We start from the raw sequence: 17965 nt of genomic DNA on the forward strand, positions 1-17965 counted from the left end.
AATTACCCGTCTGAAGAACAACAAAGCGGTGGGGACCGATGGACTGCCGGCCAAGCTATTCAAACACGGCGGCGAAGAACTGATAAGGAGCATGCATCAGCTTCTTTGTAAAATATGGCCGAACGAAAGCATGCCCAACGATTGTAATTTAAGTGTGCTATGCTTTCGGGCAACCGAGCCTGTCAGGCAGATAATTTTTAAGCTTTAATATTTGGTCTTTAGGTTTCTTTTAAAACACAATTCTTAATCTCGAAAGAAACGATTATGCTTCCTACATTTACAATAATATACTATATTAATTTACAATTATTACTTTTCAGGCGCCGCCATTATGGGCATTGGCTCACTGGTTTTCATGGTGCCACACTTTACCGGCGAACCGAATCCCGGCGTCACCATTATGAATGATTCAAGTGATAACATATGTCGTAGTGCACTGGTACGTGATCAAGATATGGACTTAGGCAGACTATCGAGTGGTCTCTCCAATCCACCATTGGCGCCGCATACCTTACGCGAAGATAATTGCCTCGAAGGCAAATTGTCAACATTCGGACCGGTTTTACTTTTTGTGATTGCACAGTTACTGCTCGGTTGCGGTGGTAGTCCGCTCTTCACGCTCGGCACCACCTATGTGGATGATCATGTCAAGACGGAGAGCTCGTCAATGTACATAGGTTGTATGTATAGTATGGCGGCATTTGGACCGGTGCTGGGATTTCTGCTCGGCGCCTACCTGTTGTCCTTTCACATGGACTCACTTTCGTCCACAATTATATCGATAAGTATGTGAGATGCCAGAATTTTAAGTGAATTTGCTAATGTAATTTGACTTCATTTCCAGATCCGGGTGATCGTCGCTGGGTTGGCATGTGGTGGGGTGGTTTCCTGCTTTGCGGCGTTTTGCTGCTTATCGTGGCTGTGCCGTTCTTCTCCTTTCCAAAGGTAACCGTACACTCTCAATAGTAAGTAGCCCGAATTTACTTAATATTACTTTTATCACCGCAGGTACTCACCACCGAGAAGAAAAAGATACGGAAGAGCTCCGTTATACAACCAGCTGTGCCTAACAATTCCAATAGTCTTCCACGCGGCACCGATCCAGCCGGTAAAGTGAAAAAGGAAATAGTGGCGGTAAGTGCGAAAGAAGACGATGAACCGCGCGTGGACACCGGTTATGGCAAGGACATTAAAGGTGCGTACGAACTAGATTTCAATAATTCACGTGCGATTTATGTATGTTCAATCTTCAACTCTTTGCAGATATACCACAATCGATGTTACGTCTCGTGACAAACCCCGTGTATATTGTCACTTGTTTGGGCGCCTGTATGGAACTGTGGATAGTGTCTGGCTTTGTGGTGTTCCTACCAAAATATTTGGAGACTCAATTCAGTGTGGGCAAAAGTCAAGCGAGCGTCTTTACTGGTTCGATAGCTGTGCCGGGCGCTTGTATTGGTATCTTCATCGGCGGCTGCATATTGAAACGTTTTCAGCTGAAACCAAAAGGCGCCGTACAGTTTGTTATCATCTCGAACGCAATATGCCTTGCGCTCTATGCGATGCTGTTTTTCCTCGGTTGCGATAATCTGAAAATGGCTGGCACCACAATACCATACTATCGCAGCGCCAAGCATGGCGTCATCGAACCATTCCAAGTCAATCTAACGGCTGCCTGTAATTTCGGCTGTGAATGCCTGACCACAGATGTGGAGCCGGTGTGCGGCAATAATGGTTTGACATACTTCAGTCCCTGTCATGCAGGCTGCACCGCATTCTCATCCACATCAAACTACACCAATTGTGCTTGTGCGTATTTTATCTAACTGTGTTTATTTGTAGTCTCTTTAAATTTCAATGGTTTTATGCTATATTATTTCCACCATCTACAGGTGTTCACTCAAATATATCGAGCAGCATTTATATGGGTGCTGGCGGCAGTCAAGCTCAAGCGTTAAACGCCAACGAAGATTTCGCCGAAGTTACTGTGGTTCCTGTTGCCACTGCCGGTCCATGTGCCACACCCTGTCGCACCATCTATCCCTTCCTCATATTGCTCTTCTTCATGACATTTATTGTGGCTTCGACGCAAATGCCATTGCTGATGATTGTCTTGCGTTCAGTGTCGGAGGAGGAGCGTTCGTTTGCGCTCGGCATGCAATTCGTTATATTCCGTTTGTTCGGCTACATACCGGCGCCCATACTTTTTGGTAACTTAATCGATTCGACGTGTTTGCTGTGGAAATCGACATGTGGCGAAAAGGGTGGCCGCTGTTTGATCTATGACATTGAGAAATTTAGATACAAGTAAGTATGAACGAAGCCTTCAAGCTCTGTGCTGATGGGATGGTAGTTAACTCAATTTTGAATAAATCACCTTGAACTTCGTTGCTCATTTTCATATCAGTTGAATGGTTAGTCTCAGATTTAAAGTCGTAAGTTGTAATGACCTCAAATCGAAATTTTCGCTACTGCACGAAGTACATGAAACGAACCGTCTATGAGATCCTGTGATCGCCATCACAGTCCTAAATTTCAATTAGCTGCTTTCTTTTTACTTAAGGACAGACATTTAGTTAAAGATAGATAAAAACTAGCTTGCGATACACAAAGGTTAGGGTTAGGTCGTAGGGTTCATATTAATTGATGGATCTCACTTGGTTAGAAACTCGTTCTTTATGGATTACCAGATCTTCATAGATCGACGAAGCGTTTTGAGCTTACCACTAATTTGTTTAGACGGTTAATATAAATCCAAACTACTTCGCTAGGTTCGCCGAAGGTGTGTCTAGCCAGATCTTTCGATCTCAGTCTGGCAAAAGGCGGGTTTTGGGTAGACGGTAATCTTTGGCAAATATCGTCGTACAAAATATTTAGTCGCAGCACTTCCGTACCTATTAGACATTTTCCAATCACTACACTTACAATTGCGGTGAGTTTGACTATGTATATAGTTCGGACAACCTCATAAAGTCCACTCTGTGCGAGAAGGAACTCGCAGTCGCATAACTTCTGGTTGTTGACCAGCGCCTGCCGAGCTCACTGAAGGTCACATGACATCGGGAAGCCGACTCGCTTCCAATCGGATGAAATTGGGGTAAGGGTGGCATTACTAGTAAGCTCATCGGTTTTGAAGTTTTTGGCGATTCCGCTGTGGCCAGACACCCATACAAGTTTAATATGGAAAAAGCTTGATGTTATTGTTAACGAGGTTTTGCAGTCCTTGACTAGTTTTGAGATTTTTGTGACACTCATATGTTATTGTATAAGTGGTTTATATGCTTGGCATAATAAATATGTATGTATGGTACTGACTTAGTCGGAATATTATACAGAAAATCAATTTTATTTTACTAAACAAACTATTCTATTATATTTTATGTAGATATGTGGGGCTCTGCGCCACTGTGAAAATCGTGGCGCTCGCCATATTTATTGCTGACTGGTGGTTGGTAAGAAGGAGAAAGCAATTAGAGAAATTGAAGCCTATTAACGCAAACGATCCGATCATCGGTTCCATTATAAGTTTGGATAAACGTAAGTATTTCGGGAAATATTACTCGTACAATGTAAATAAATAATTTTATATTTTTGTTTTGTTTTCCATGCAGTCTTTGAGGAAAAACTGACGACTAACGACACGAATCCACAATACGGCAGTAATGGTGAGATAATACTGACTTCGGACGCATTGCGACATTCGAGAAATGATTCACGCACCATACAGTTAGAATATGGGTTAGTATTACTTTTAATATACAGTTTTTTTCTACATAAAGTATATTTCGTCACTCTTCCTTGCAGCTATGACAAGTGTAATAATGCTATCAACTCGTCGGGTCTGTCGACGCCGCAAACGAAATCGAAGAAACATTTCCGTAGCGCATCGTGTGACGTCAAGATGATACGTAGCTTCTCGAAAGACCAAAATATAGCGCCTGGCACGACTTCAACGGACGGCGGCATGCATGAGCCAATTAAAATCAAGAGCTTAAAACGGTTTCAAACACATTCCCGCAACAATTCTAGTGATTTAAACAGCGATTTCCGACACAAACTCACACATTCACGCACAAATTCACGCGATGACGCCGGTGCGCTCAATATACGTTATATACAAAATCAGCTCAAACCGCAAGAGGATGAGGAGGACGACGATGAGTTGACAACCGGCTGTGGACATTTCGTGAAAAAGCATGCGCGCAATCATTCCTACGATCAGATTTATATGCCCAATAATATACGTTTCGATGCCGACTTCTTTCGCAATCATCACAATAACAAGAACAAGAATGTGAATGTGCTGAAGAACGTAATGAATAGAGAGGAGAATCGTGTGAAGAACTCAAATGAAACAGAGGCGGCGGCAGCAGCAGCGTTGGCAGCAACGGCGGTCAGTTCACGCGGACACTCACGCAATAATTCTAAGGACTTGAATACACGCACAGCGGCCACAACAGCAAGCAATAATTCCAATGCAACAACACCAGCGTGTATTGGTGGCGCGGCTGTGGGTGGCGGAGCCGGCGCCGTTGTTGTGGGCGCGGCACACAATGTCGCCGAGGCGGCCTTAAATATACTACGCCATCGGCGCACCAATTCCAAAGACTTAAATTACACGCTCTGCACCGGCAGCGAACGCAATGACCTGGGCAGCAGCACGGCCTGCAGCAGCAATGCGTCCACGCCAGCACATGGCAGCGGTGGCGGCGCGGCAGCCGTTTTGCACTTGAAACATGCACATGCGCGCAAGGCCTCCCATCACAAAATACAAATCGACGATGAGCGCAACGAGTTGATCAGTTCGGCGCGCGACGATGAGGACGACTCTAATGCGGAGGAAGCGCAAAATGCCACATCCACTGCTACAGGCGCGGCAAACCGCAAGGATATCGAATCATTGCGTTAAGCTGATGGAGAGCACTGAGCAAGCCTACAATATTAGCAGTAACGCAGTACAGTGCGTAGTTCTTCGGACACATGGCACTAAAACGCATTTTTTTAGCCAAGCAATTTGCGCAAGTTAATGCTAATGTATGGATGAACGCGCAAACTAATATCAAACTGCACTTATCGTTTAACTTTGCGAAGTCACGCGCAAAATGCATGCGCGCTCGCGTCTCGGTTAAGTCATTCCATAAAAGCTCCGGATTATTTCATAATTTCTGTTGTCCTAAAATGTAATGTCTACAAAAGCGTACTTAAATTATTTCATTTAACGTGCAACACTGGACGCCTACAAGTACATATACATACATACTCGTGTATACAATATTCAATTATGCAATGTATTTTAGGTATCGCCAAGCGATTTTTATAGAAATTCAATACATTTTTATTTACTTGTATAAAACTGTAGAAGCAAAATGTTGGTAAATCCTATTTTGAAGGGCAAAAATAATAATAATTTCGTACGCAACAACTTATTTGTATTTGTATATACTATATATGTAGAATAAAATAGTGCATAGAAAAAATGTTAATGTAAAATTAAAGCAAAAAAAAAAAAAGAAATAAAATTTATTATTTCTAACTACATAAATATTTATATGTATTTATAAAAATAAACAATTTCGTTAATTTGAGTTTGCCGGCTGCCTTTAGAGAATAGAAAAAAATTGAATTTCTTATTAAAACTCATGACTTATGCATGTGTTCGTATAAATAATTAGTTAATATTAATTATGATGCGCGTTAAATAATGTAATAAATAAATTAAACCGTAGATTTGTAAACAAAATTCATTTCTAACCTTAAAATGTGTTTTTGAAAACATTTTGTAATTGAACATCTAACAAAAAGCGGATTTTAACTACGGTTATTACGTTTTCTTCGACTCTCACTGTGCACCATTATGTTTAGAACGATTAATAAAAGTTAGGTTTCAATTCTTTATATGTGACCTGGTCTACGAAAAGGGAGCTAACGTGCGAAAACTAGTTTTCTGGGAAACAGCTGTTAAAAATAAACAACTCGTTTCGTCAGTTTCTCGTGAAAATTGATTTTTTGACACCTAAGCCCCCTTTCCGTAGACCAGGTCACATATATTTAAAAAATATAAATATAAAAAAGCGTGTATCATAAAATATGCCGCCACTTTAGACCGCATGGCAGTATTAGTGTTCTAATTGATTTTGAATATTCGAAAATGTGTTGAAGTGACTTGGTACATCCATACATATATGTATGTAAATACGTATACATAGTATGTACAGACCTAAGTTTATTTATAAGCGAAAATATAAAAAATATATATACAGACTATGTATGTGTATATAGAAATAAAATGTTTCAATTTGCTGAATAAAATGAATTTAATTAATATTATGATGAAGAAAACTGATTGTAATTTTAAATATTTCTACATTTACACACACATACACAAACATTTTTACACCTACATGCATATGTGCAAACACACATACAATATTTGAATGAAAAACTATATCGCTAATTAGAATTTTAATGAAATATTTACATACATATATTCATTTATTTTAAGTACATTAAGAAAAAAGTAGTCAGAGAACGCAGTAACGACATCTAATTATCAAAAAAAAAATATATATAATAAATATTAAAAATTAAGTAAAGTAAAATAAAATAAATAAAATTAAATTAAATAAATAAAAAGAAATAAAACAAAATAAAATTAAAAATAACTAAACTAATGCTAAAAAGTAATGAAATTAATATAAAGTAAAATAAAATAAAATCATAATAGTATTTAATATATTATTATATTATTTTTAACAAATAAATTTAAAATAATTAACAATAAAATGAAACAAAAGGAAATAAATTAAAATAGAGCAAATAAAAATAATAATAAAAATACAATAAAATCATAATAATATTTAATATAGAATGAGTTACAAATATTATAAATAAAATTTAAAAAATATATATACAGATAAACTGAATAAATTATGTAAGAATTAATAACGGAAAAAATTATAACATATAATAAATTAAATAAAAATTAATGAAATATAAAAAAATTAAATATGAGCAACAAACAAGTTTAATAAAAGTTGATTATAAATTATTTAGGGTTTTCACAAGTCTCATAAAGTTATAAGTTATAACGATTCGAAAACATAGCATTGAGAATTGTAAATGTGTAAACTCATTTTTGTATGAAAACCAACAACAATTTTTTTAGACAAGTTCAAAAATTTATAATTTTACGATTTTACGATGCTTTACGACGGGTTGTGAGTACCCCAATAGTAAATAAAAAAATAACAAGTAAAAGCAGTTATACGAAACTATAATACCCTTCAATCAAAAACTTGTTTTTGATCGGTTGTTGTTGTTGCCGCTACAACAACATTTTGATCGGTTATTTTATACTGCAGCTGTATGCTCTAGTAATATGATTTGCAAAATTTGTTTGGAGATATTATACTTGCCTTGGACAATAACCAATTCTAAATTTCGCGAAAATCTCTTGACAAAAAAAAAAAAGTTTTTCATAAAATTTGATTTTTAGCGTTTTGTTTTGTATTACAGCGATATGCTAAATTAGTTCGATCTTGAAAATTTCTACAGATATTCTATCCTTGAATTTAGCAAAAATCCATGCCAAATTTCGTGTAGATAACTCGACAAATGAAAAAGTTTGCCATACAAAAATTCGATTTTGATCCGTGAATTTGTATGACAGTTATATGCTATACTAGTTCGATCTTGAAAATTTTTCTTTGCCTTTGAAAATATTTTATGCAAATTTTTGTGAAGATGTCTTGTCAAATAAAAAGGTTTTTTCAAGAACTTGAGTTTGATCGTTCAGTTTGTATTAGCTATAGGGGTTCCCTCTGAATAATTTGTAAAAAAAATTGTAATGTTGACCTGGATAATAATACATGCCAAGTTTCGTGAAGATATCATGTCAAATAAAAAAATGTCGGAACAACAATAGTCAACAATAGTTGCGTAATGAACTCTTGTCAAATAAAATTGTTTCCATACAAGAACTTGATTTTAATCGCTCAGTTTGTATGCCAGCTATGTATGTAGCGATGAGTTCTATAAAAATTGGCGTCTCCGACATTTTCTTCTGGGTGTTAGAACTTCGTGGCAAACTTAATGTAGTCTATTCAGTTTATAATAATAAATAAATTGAATGTTTTAATAAAATTCTAATAAAATATAATATGTTAAAATCATATAAAAATTAATAAATCACGTACTGAAGTAATATAATATTAAATAGTTACAGAAAATAATTTCAATTGAATATGAAATAAATTAAAACTAATGAAAATAATAAAAATATTAAAAAAATATATAAATAATTATTTTAAATAATTTAGATATTAACGAATAATATTAAATGCGAAAATTATTAATTAAAATTATTAAAAAATAATAAAATAATAAATAATCATAATATTAACGCAATAAAAATTAAATATTGGAGGCACACAAATATTAATTTGTTAAAAAATAATAAAAAATTAATAAATAAACATAATATTAATACTAATAAATTAAATAATGTGCAATTAAATTAAATAAAATTTTCTTAAATAAATATTCCTTAAATTTAATGATAATAATTTTTTAATTAAATATTCTTTAAATTTAATGCAAATAATTATTTTAATTAAATATTCCATAAATTTAATGCAAATAATTTAAAATGCAAACAACATTTTGTTAAATAAAAAAAGTAATTATAAGAACCTAATTTATATGAAAACAATAGTTCAGTTGGAATCTCAGCTCTTTTAGCAGTGCGCCAATTTAATAACTAGGCAAAGTCGCAAAAAATATATTTGAAACAAACTTGTATTGAACTGAACCTAAAATTACGCGAGAAAACGTTTAGCAAAATTGTAAAGTTAAAAATTAAAAATGGCTGTAAATTATGCGAAATAAGTTATCATGATTACTGTGTGCCTATTTTAACTCTTTTTTAATTTTTTTTATTTAAATTGTTTTTTGTTTATTTCAAAATTTTCGATAATCTCTATTATTATTATTATTATTCTCTATTTTTTCGTATTTTATTATTTTTAATCAGATTTCCTGAAATATTTATACCCTTATAGTTATTTTAATTTTTGACACTCCATGCTATTATAAATTTTTAAGCACTAAATCTTTACATTTGTTATATTTTACTTATATTGTAAAGAATTTTTATTTTTATTTTATTTTTTTATTAATTTTTAGTAAAATTTATGGGCTTGCTTAGTGCGCAGGCTCGATTATAATTATGTACATATATGGTCTAAAACAGGTTTTCAGAATTTTTGACAAAATTCAAAATTCTAGAAATTAATTTATTTTGACTCCAACGAAAAAAGTAATCGTAAGCGCATTACTGCTAGTAATAAACAATCTTTATAATGCTTTCAAGCTATCAGCTTAATGTGTGAAACTTGAATTGGGCGAGAAAAATCTGACAATTGAGCATATTCTGACAATTGATTTTTGTGAGCGTACTAATAACTGTTCTCTGAAGGGAAAATCGCATAATTGGCAATTTTGAGGGCAGTAAATCTAACAGAGAAAATTATTTTACTGTTCATTTTGAGCGTAAATGTTTTACAACTCCACACTTCAGAGAAAAATCGAATACTTCGTTATTCTGTGAGTAAATATTCCAAAAATTAGAAAATTTGTTAATTGAGCTTTTTATTGAGTTATGTTGTTAAGATTTGGCTGGAAACATAATTTACTTTTTAATTTAAACAAAAAAAAAAACACACATTCAAATACACGACACATGACACAAATACATTAACAGAAATCAATTGAAATTCAAGAAGTCTTAAATGGAATGCAAGCATACTTTGTCAATGAAATTTTGTGCTGTGAAATATGGATCTGCGGATAAATTATTGTAGCATATGAGTAATTAATTTTATCAAAAGAAAACAAAAAAACTGAATTATATATGAATAAAATCAATCACAATATTTTGTGATCGTAAAGAAACTGGATAAAAATAAAAGTAGCGATTAAATATTAAGCAAATCAAATGTGTTATTAATGTTGTTTTATTGCATGGCACTGCATATACACACATACATATATACATGAAAAATTTTAAAACGTAGCAACATTGAGCAGAAAAATATGAAAATACAATTGCAACAGTTTTAGTCGATTAGCAGATGGTACAAAGAATTGAAAAAAATAACAAAAGCAAAAACAAGTCAATGGCTAAGTCCTGCAATATTTTATGAAAAACATAATAATAACAATAATTTGTTGAGTGCAAGCGCTATACAAAATAACAGTTAAGAGCCACACATGCATAAACAATATTATATTAAATATAATGTATGTAGTTATGAAAAGGGAAAAGTAAAGTAGTTTTAAGAAAGCAAATTGTAGACTCACTAGCGAATTATATAGCGTAGCATATCAATAACAATTAAATATATACATGCATACATATACACAATCTTATTTATAAACAAATATGGTAAGTTGTTAAATCGAAATTTTGACATGAAATTAATAATGCTTCGGTTAGCAATAAAAAGATTAAACAACTTATATCCTCATTTACACACACATTTACAATATTGTATATGAAAAAATATTAAAAAAAAAAAATTAAAATAACAATTTTGAGGTAAAATTAATTTTTTTTAAAACAAATTTCAAGTTTTTTTGTAAATATTATTTAGAAAAAATTTAATTCAATACTGGTTTTTGATTGAAAGTTTTAAAATTACACTTTTAACACAAATTCGAACGCAGAATTATGCAAAATTATTGTAAAATTATAACTTTTTTGAAGGAAAAAATTTTAACTCAATATTAGTTTTGATTCTATAATTAAGGGCACACTAAAAATATATAAAGGGTGATCCATTTCGAGGCTCCCCACTTTTCTAAAGAAAACAGGAACTTAAAATTTAATGGAGAATATTTATTAGCAATCGAAAGAACATTCTTTGACATTTATTTTTTTTGGAGTATATCTCTTTCAAATGTTGGCCGCGGCTACGACTCAGATGGTTCATACGTTGAGTTCAATTTTCGTCGACTCGTTCAAGCATTTCGACTGATAACTGGCGAATGATACGCGTGTTGTTTTGCTCCAAGGCATGAATTGAAGCGGGATTGTCCTCATAGACTTTAGACTTTACATAACAATACACTAAAAAGTCTAACGACGTGATATCACACGATCTTGGCGGCCAATCGACCGGCCCAAAACGTGAAATTATCTGCTCAACGAAGTGTTCTCTCAATAAATCCATTGATTGATGTGATGTGTGGAAAGTGGCTCGGTCTAGTTGAAACCAAATGTCACCGAGATCTCGAACTTCAATTTCAAGCATCAAATAGTCAATTACTATGTCGCTATAACGGTTACCATTGACGGTTACGTTTTCACCTTCATCATTTTTGAAAAAATATAGATCCATGCTTCCACTGGTCCACAAACCAAATCAAACCGTTGCCTTTTCCGTATGAAATGGCAGCTTTTGAATCTCTTCAGGTTGCTCTTCGTCCCAAATGCAGCAATTTTGCTTGTTTGCATGTCCATTGAGCGAGAAATGGGCCTCATCGTTGAACAAAAATTGGCTCAAAAACGTGGGATCTTATTGAAACTTTTCAAGAGTCCATAAATTTCAGTCAGTCCGAGTTACTGCGAACAGCGCCGAGTCGACTCTCCACGGTCTTCGTTTATACTCTCAGCTATGGCTTCTATATTTTTTTTCACTGTATGCTGGTCTATTCGGTGCTGGTCTCAAGATAGGTGATGGTGTTGCGAATAGTACGTTCAGTCGGCCGCTTAGGTTGACTGCAAGTTGAGCGAAGTATTCTTTACAGAACGGAAATTTTTATAATAAAGTTGAACGTTTGGGAATCGTTGTTTAGGTGTAAGTTTTTCCATGATGAAATGCTAAGAAATACTGAACAAAAATAATATGACAGCTCGACACGACTCACGCGTAATCTGCCAAAAAATATTGAAAGAAGTTAAACATTTTTTTGGGGGGAGGTTAAGAAAAATACCTTCCGCATCATAATTGCGTCGTCAGAGCTCTAACCCAACCTAAGACTGCCTTCGCATTACTTTGGGTTGGCGTTCCATATTTCTCATATTAACTGCCTGCAGGTCTGTTTTTTTACCCGTAGTACGTTTTTTATGTCTTTCGGGTTCTTCAGGTTTTCCTCGTTTTGAAGTATGACAGTTTTGATGCTGTTCACATTTAGGGGGCCGACAAAGATGTGCCTGATTATAGTGACTATCCAATTTTTCAAATTCTGCTCCGATCATCAACTTGTTTAACTTCCTGTCGTCTGCGTAGGCAAATAGTTTAGCGTCGTCGGGAATATCGAGCCTTTATATGCTATTGTAACTGACTTCTGGGCCAAGAATTAATCCCTGCTCAACCCCTGATGTGAGTTTTAAGTGTCGCGATCAGTGGTTTTATACAGCAATCTTCAAATATATAGCTCCTCACCATTAGTCTGAGTAATGAGGATATTTCAAATTTTTCCTCTCCCCGTATACCATTTCATTGCCCTCGATGCCTTTGTGACCTGGCACCCAGTAGAAGTTGAGTTCCTTGCTTCTGGAAACATTTTTGGCCGATATGCGGTACCGCCTTGATTGCTGCTTGGCTGTCTACGCAGATGTGGACTCTGGAATTGCCTGCAGATGCATTAGCGGCCAGCTCCGCGATTTTCGTAATATCAAAGGCTTAATCTTGAAATATACTGCAGTGGTCCAGTAACCGTAAAAACTGCCTAACTCTGGACAGTATATCCCCACACCAACTTCATCCTCCATTTTCGTGCCAACCGTATAAATGTTTAAGAGTGTTGCGCGCAGTTAACATACCTTTATGCCAACCATCTTTTTCTACCTTTACTTTGAACATTCTTTTCCAGTTGAAACGTGGGATCATCTTGTCGGTGCTCACCGAATCGCCATTACCCACCGAGCTATGTCGAAGCTTCTATATTCCCCTGTAGCCAGTAGCCGTCTCGCTGATTTTGCTGCGCGGTTTTCAGCAAAGAAGTCTATACCCGTAGGTGGCAGGTTTAGTACCAGTTCAAGAGCCGCCATTGGAGTTGTTCTTAAAGGACCCGTTATGCACAGGGCAGCGAGTCTCTGAACGCATTGCATTAGCCTCCGGTAGCGGATTTTGATTTTGAACGGTATTGTATGTTTTCGGTTATTTATTTGTTGAGCCATCGAGTGGAAACTCTATTTTTTTACAGAAACAGTACTGCTTTGTTATTTTTGCAGTATATAGCATCATTGAAATAGTTTCAATATCACCTAGTGAAGATCTCGTGGTATTCAGCATACGCTCGGTCATCCCATAAACTTGTAGGGTTCTGAAAGCCATCCGATCTTTGTCAGGTTTTATTAGAAAACTTCTTTTTTATCATACATGAAATATGTTGCTATCATCATTTTCACATATTATAATTAAGTTATAAAGATATCCGTTAAATTTTTTTGGTATGATCGTCATCAGCTTTTATTCAATCGGTACTATTAGCTGGTATCCAACCATTGAAGCGTCACTTTAGTCTAACTTCACTCGATTAATGCTTTTTTATCGTGGGATATTTAAATTATGCCATAATATGACGTCCATATACTTGTACAATGGTTCATTTGGATTTAGAACGTGATTTCTCTATAGAAGTTCCGAAAAATTTTTCTGCCATCATATTTCTTCCAAATGTACTCGTAACAAGATCAGAAAATTTTTTTCACTAAAACTCGTTGCCAAAAGTATCACAAACTTCGAAATAATGCTTACTTCCTTTTCAGAATTATATGTGAAAGACCCTTTATCACTTCAGAATAAATATTAAATAATAGTAAGCAGGCAATAGAGCCCAATGCATGGTCCAATAATATAATTTTGTAAACATATTATGTCAATATGTATAAGAAATGTGTTGCTGTAGTTTAGTTTTATATGATAGCGCAGGAAATAGGGATAAATACATAATAGGTTTTTCGAAATTGATTTCGAAAACAAACGAAATGAATGAGTAGTGTAAGCAATAGAGTGATTCAAAAAAAAAAATTTTTTTTTTCGTTTCGTACTCGGAAAAATAGGTTCCTAGACACCTCTAAGAAGTTGTAGAGCATACAATTTCCTACAAAATCCAAGGAACAAGATATTTTTTCAAGTAGTTGGAAGCGAGATATAAATTTTTCAATCTGATAATAAGAAAAAATAGAAAACTGTATGTAGGAGGACCTTCCCATTACAATTAAAAACTCATGTTTGGAGAGGCTTTCTTAGAGGTGTCTAAGAACCTATTTTTCCAAGTACGAAACGAAAAAAAAAAATTTTTTTTTTTGAATCACTCTAGTAAGCAAGTCAGTTTGAAATAATATATATAGCACCATATACCTATATACATACATATATTATAGTTACTTATGTATATATTATATACATTTAAAGTGTATACTATGCAGGTAAATGCACTTACATACATACATATTTTAGCATGGGTCAAAGAAAAACTTGTATTATCTTTTCGCTACATACCGTGAAATTATTGTCAAAATTACGAAAAAAATGGATAAATTTTATTTATATGAGGAATCCAAAATCAGAATGCGCCAGCTGTTAATATTAATATTTAGTTTAAGATTTGTTATTATTAATTTTTTACCCTCAATAGAATGTATTAAATGTGTAACACCAGAAACACTCCAACGTCGGATACTCTATAAAACATAAATATAAATATTCAACATGACGAGCAGCTGAATCTATTTAGTCAAGTCCGTCTGTCTGTGCGTCCGTCCGTATGTATATACGCAAACTAGTACCTCAGCTTTTGAGATAACGATCTGAACTTTTGCAAACGGATTTTTCTTCCCAAGAAGCTGTTCATTTGTCGGAAACGCCGATATCGAGCCATTATAGCATCTAACTCCCATGCAAACTGAACGATTTTCCATTTGATTGAAAGATTTTCCATTTGACGAGATATCCACAAAAAATTTTGTATGTCTTATTTTCTACGCCAATAGTTCAATTTCTGAAGAAAATTTTCAGATCAGATCACTATTGCATGTATCGGCCATACAAATTGAACGATCGGCATCAAGAACTTGTTTGCAGAACTTTATCATTTGCCAAGATATCTTCAAGAAATTTGGCATGGATTATTGCCAAAGGCAATGGTGCGAACTCCGAAGAAATAGTTCAGTTCGAAACACTATAGCATATAGCTACCATACAAACTGAACGATCAGCATTAAGGGGGTATTCTGGTCTAGACGCATGAATTTTAGGCATTTTTTAAACTAAGATAAAAAATAAATGAAAAACATTTTTACTTTCCATTTTTTTATATGTTTTTTATTGACATTTTAATAATATAAAAAAAATTGCAAGAAAAAAAACCAAAATTCGTCGAGATACGGGCCGGTGGAGTGGGGGCTTCAAAAAAAAACGGTGCGTCCTGGTTGACGTGATTTCAACCCTTGTAGAGATCTAAACCACAAAGAGAAGAAGATTCTTCATTAGTAAAGATGTCGTTATCGGGGGTTGAATATTTCCAAACAAAAAAAAAAATAATAAAAAAGAGCAAAATGGCGTCGACTTGGAATTTTTTTTTACACGATTTTTTCGACCTTTTCGAATTTTTTAAAAATACTTCAAATCAAAATTTTTGGAAATCCAAGGCAGACGACGATAGAGCATTATATAAAGAAGATATATACCAAATTTCAAAGGAATCGGTTCAGTAGAACTTGATATATCATGTCAACCACCTCAAAAAAAGTACGCGTTTAAAGTTTAGGAGACAATTCTAATGAACACGGACGCCACGTCACAAAATCGGCTGTATCTCCGAAAATAAGTCGAATTTTTAAAAATCCTTCCAAAGTCATATTTTTGAAAGTCTAAACTTTCAAAATATGGAAAAAAATCGATTTTTTCAAAATTCTAGACCAGAATACCCCCTTAAGCTCTTGTAAGAAATATTTTGTATTTTTCAAGAATATATAGCATCGGTGCAAACGAAGAAAGCACTTTTTCTTGTCTTTTCGTCATTTCGATCGATATTTTCATGGTATCTATGGAAAAAAATGAAGTTCTTTTGGCCCACCCTAATATATAAATAAACCTACGAATGAATATGAATACATGAATATAAACTATAAAGGAGCTGGGAGCATAAATAACAATTAAATTGCCTTAAAATTACATATATACATTTACACACACATACATACATGCATATACACACTTATACATACAAACATACATATACATACATACATAAAACATGAAATGCTTGAAATTAAAGTATGAATTACATGAAATTATAAGTATAAACATTTTATAAAGACTATGACAAAATGCACCATAATGCTGCACCCTGTATGAGTAACTAAACTCCGCTACGTTTTGCAAAATCCAATAACGATCTGATACATCTAAAATTGAGTCCAAGGCAAATTGCAATTTGATGACAAAAAGTAACTGAAAGTGAAGGGACAACCAATAAGTCGTCTCTGCAAGTAGTTTTAATAAATGTGATTTTAAAAATAAAATAAATATTATGAAATAATATAATGAAACACACACACATACAAATGAAACTGATGAATTGTAAATGTAAACTGATGTGCACTTTTGTATTGCCGTTTATTAAGCAAAAGAAAACAAGAACAAACAAAAAAACAACAAACAAAAAAACTATTTAAATGTTTATGAAACTGTACTTTAAGTGCTCTCTCGTCGGCTGCAAAGTGAGAGAGAGAGAGAGAGTGGGGGAGGGAATTTTAGTGTGCACACACACATATATATTTAGCCGATCCTAGCAAATCTGCAAATATAATGCAATAGATATTTAAGAAAAATGCAATAAAAAGAGTGAAGAAAATTAAATGGAGTTTCGATTTTTAGTAAGTATGGTGAAGTGCAGACTTAGCGCCGTCTGGTGAGTATACGTTAAAATACTGAAACCTTGAATAAAAGTTTGCTATAAGAGCTCAAAAATGATTTTTAAGCACTTAAAGTACCGTTATGTATATAAATGACAAGTATTTCGTTGATTTCGAGCTCCTCAGAGTAATAACTTTATCGAGATTTTGTGTGTTATATTATTTGACATTCCGATATTAGGCTGTGGAAATGGACTAGATCATGCTATAATCACGCCCAATCATACTCTAACTTTTGAAGAGCTCAGGCTCATATTTCGTGCAAATGGCTGATTTTTTTTCGTAAAATGTGCATACTTAGAACGTTTTGACATAAGAGCGCTATTTGTGTTCTTTACAGTAACTTAGAATATTCTTATCGAAACATTTTCGTGTGATTATTTTTTTCTTTCGACGTGGATTAACTAATCAAGAGTGCATAGATGAATTTAACTCTATTTTTGACAATGAAGCTCCATCAAGAACCAGTTTTTACAATGGTATGGCGCATTCAAGCGAGGTCGTAGATCACTCCTAGACGAATCGTCGAAAATCAGTTGCTGTTCCGGAAACTATTAATGATGTGCGCAAACTGATATTACCACATCGCCATGTGGCCTATAGTGAGATTGACATTCAACATTGCATGAACATTTGATTGTAAAAAAAATTGTTGGCGCTGGATCCCATACAAATTGATAATCGCCTAAAAAAAGACTCGTCTCGAAATGTTCTTAGACTTCGTGACCGGTGATGAATCGTGGATTTATGCATGTGAGCCCGAAAGTACACCGTAGTTGAGTTTGGGTGTTATAAGATAAGCCGAATGCAACAAAAGTTGTTCGCGCACGAAGCACTTCCAAGCAAATGGTTACCTTTTTTTTGAAAAACTGGATATGTTGCAACCTCTTCAATGGAATAATGCAGAACAGTAAATTTTGAGTGTTATACAATCATTTGTTTGCCAGTTGCCTTTCAAAAAATCAGAAAACCAACCGACGAAGACGGATCACGCTTCCTCACGACAATGGGAGCATTGATACATCGGCTGAAACAACT

At 34.2% G+C, this 17965-nt stretch overlaps 1 protein-coding gene across 7 annotated transcripts in view; it reads left to right on the forward strand.

The window, feature by feature from the left end:
• The window catches only part of LOC126752523 (uncharacterized), a 227239-nt gene extending 220900 nt beyond the window's left edge, over nt 1-6339 (forward strand). For all 7 annotated transcript variants that reach the window (XM_050463392.1, XM_050463390.1, XM_050463394.1 and 4 more), the window contains 8 exons: nt 321-785; nt 845-945; nt 1009-1195; nt 1264-1809; nt 1893-2307; nt 3386-3537; nt 3612-3738; nt 3805-6339. In XM_050463392.1, coding sequence (XP_050319349.1) covers nt 321-785; nt 845-945; nt 1009-1195; nt 1264-1809; nt 1893-2307; nt 3386-3537; nt 3612-3738; nt 3805-4909 — 3098 coding nt within the window. In that variant the 3' untranslated portion in view covers nt 4910-6339. The remainder of the gene's footprint in view (nt 1-320; nt 786-844; nt 946-1008; nt 1196-1263; nt 1810-1892; nt 2308-3385; nt 3538-3611; nt 3739-3804) is intronic.
• The last annotated feature ends 11626 nt before the right edge of the window (nt 6340-17965 follow it).

The sequence above is a fragment of the Bactrocera neohumeralis genome, chromosome 3 (genome assembly GCF_024586455.1).
Source record: "Bactrocera neohumeralis isolate Rockhampton chromosome 3, APGP_CSIRO_Bneo_wtdbg2-racon-allhic-juicebox.fasta_v2, whole genome shotgun sequence".
Lineage (NCBI taxonomy): Eukaryota > Metazoa > Arthropoda > Insecta > Diptera > Tephritidae > Bactrocera > Bactrocera neohumeralis.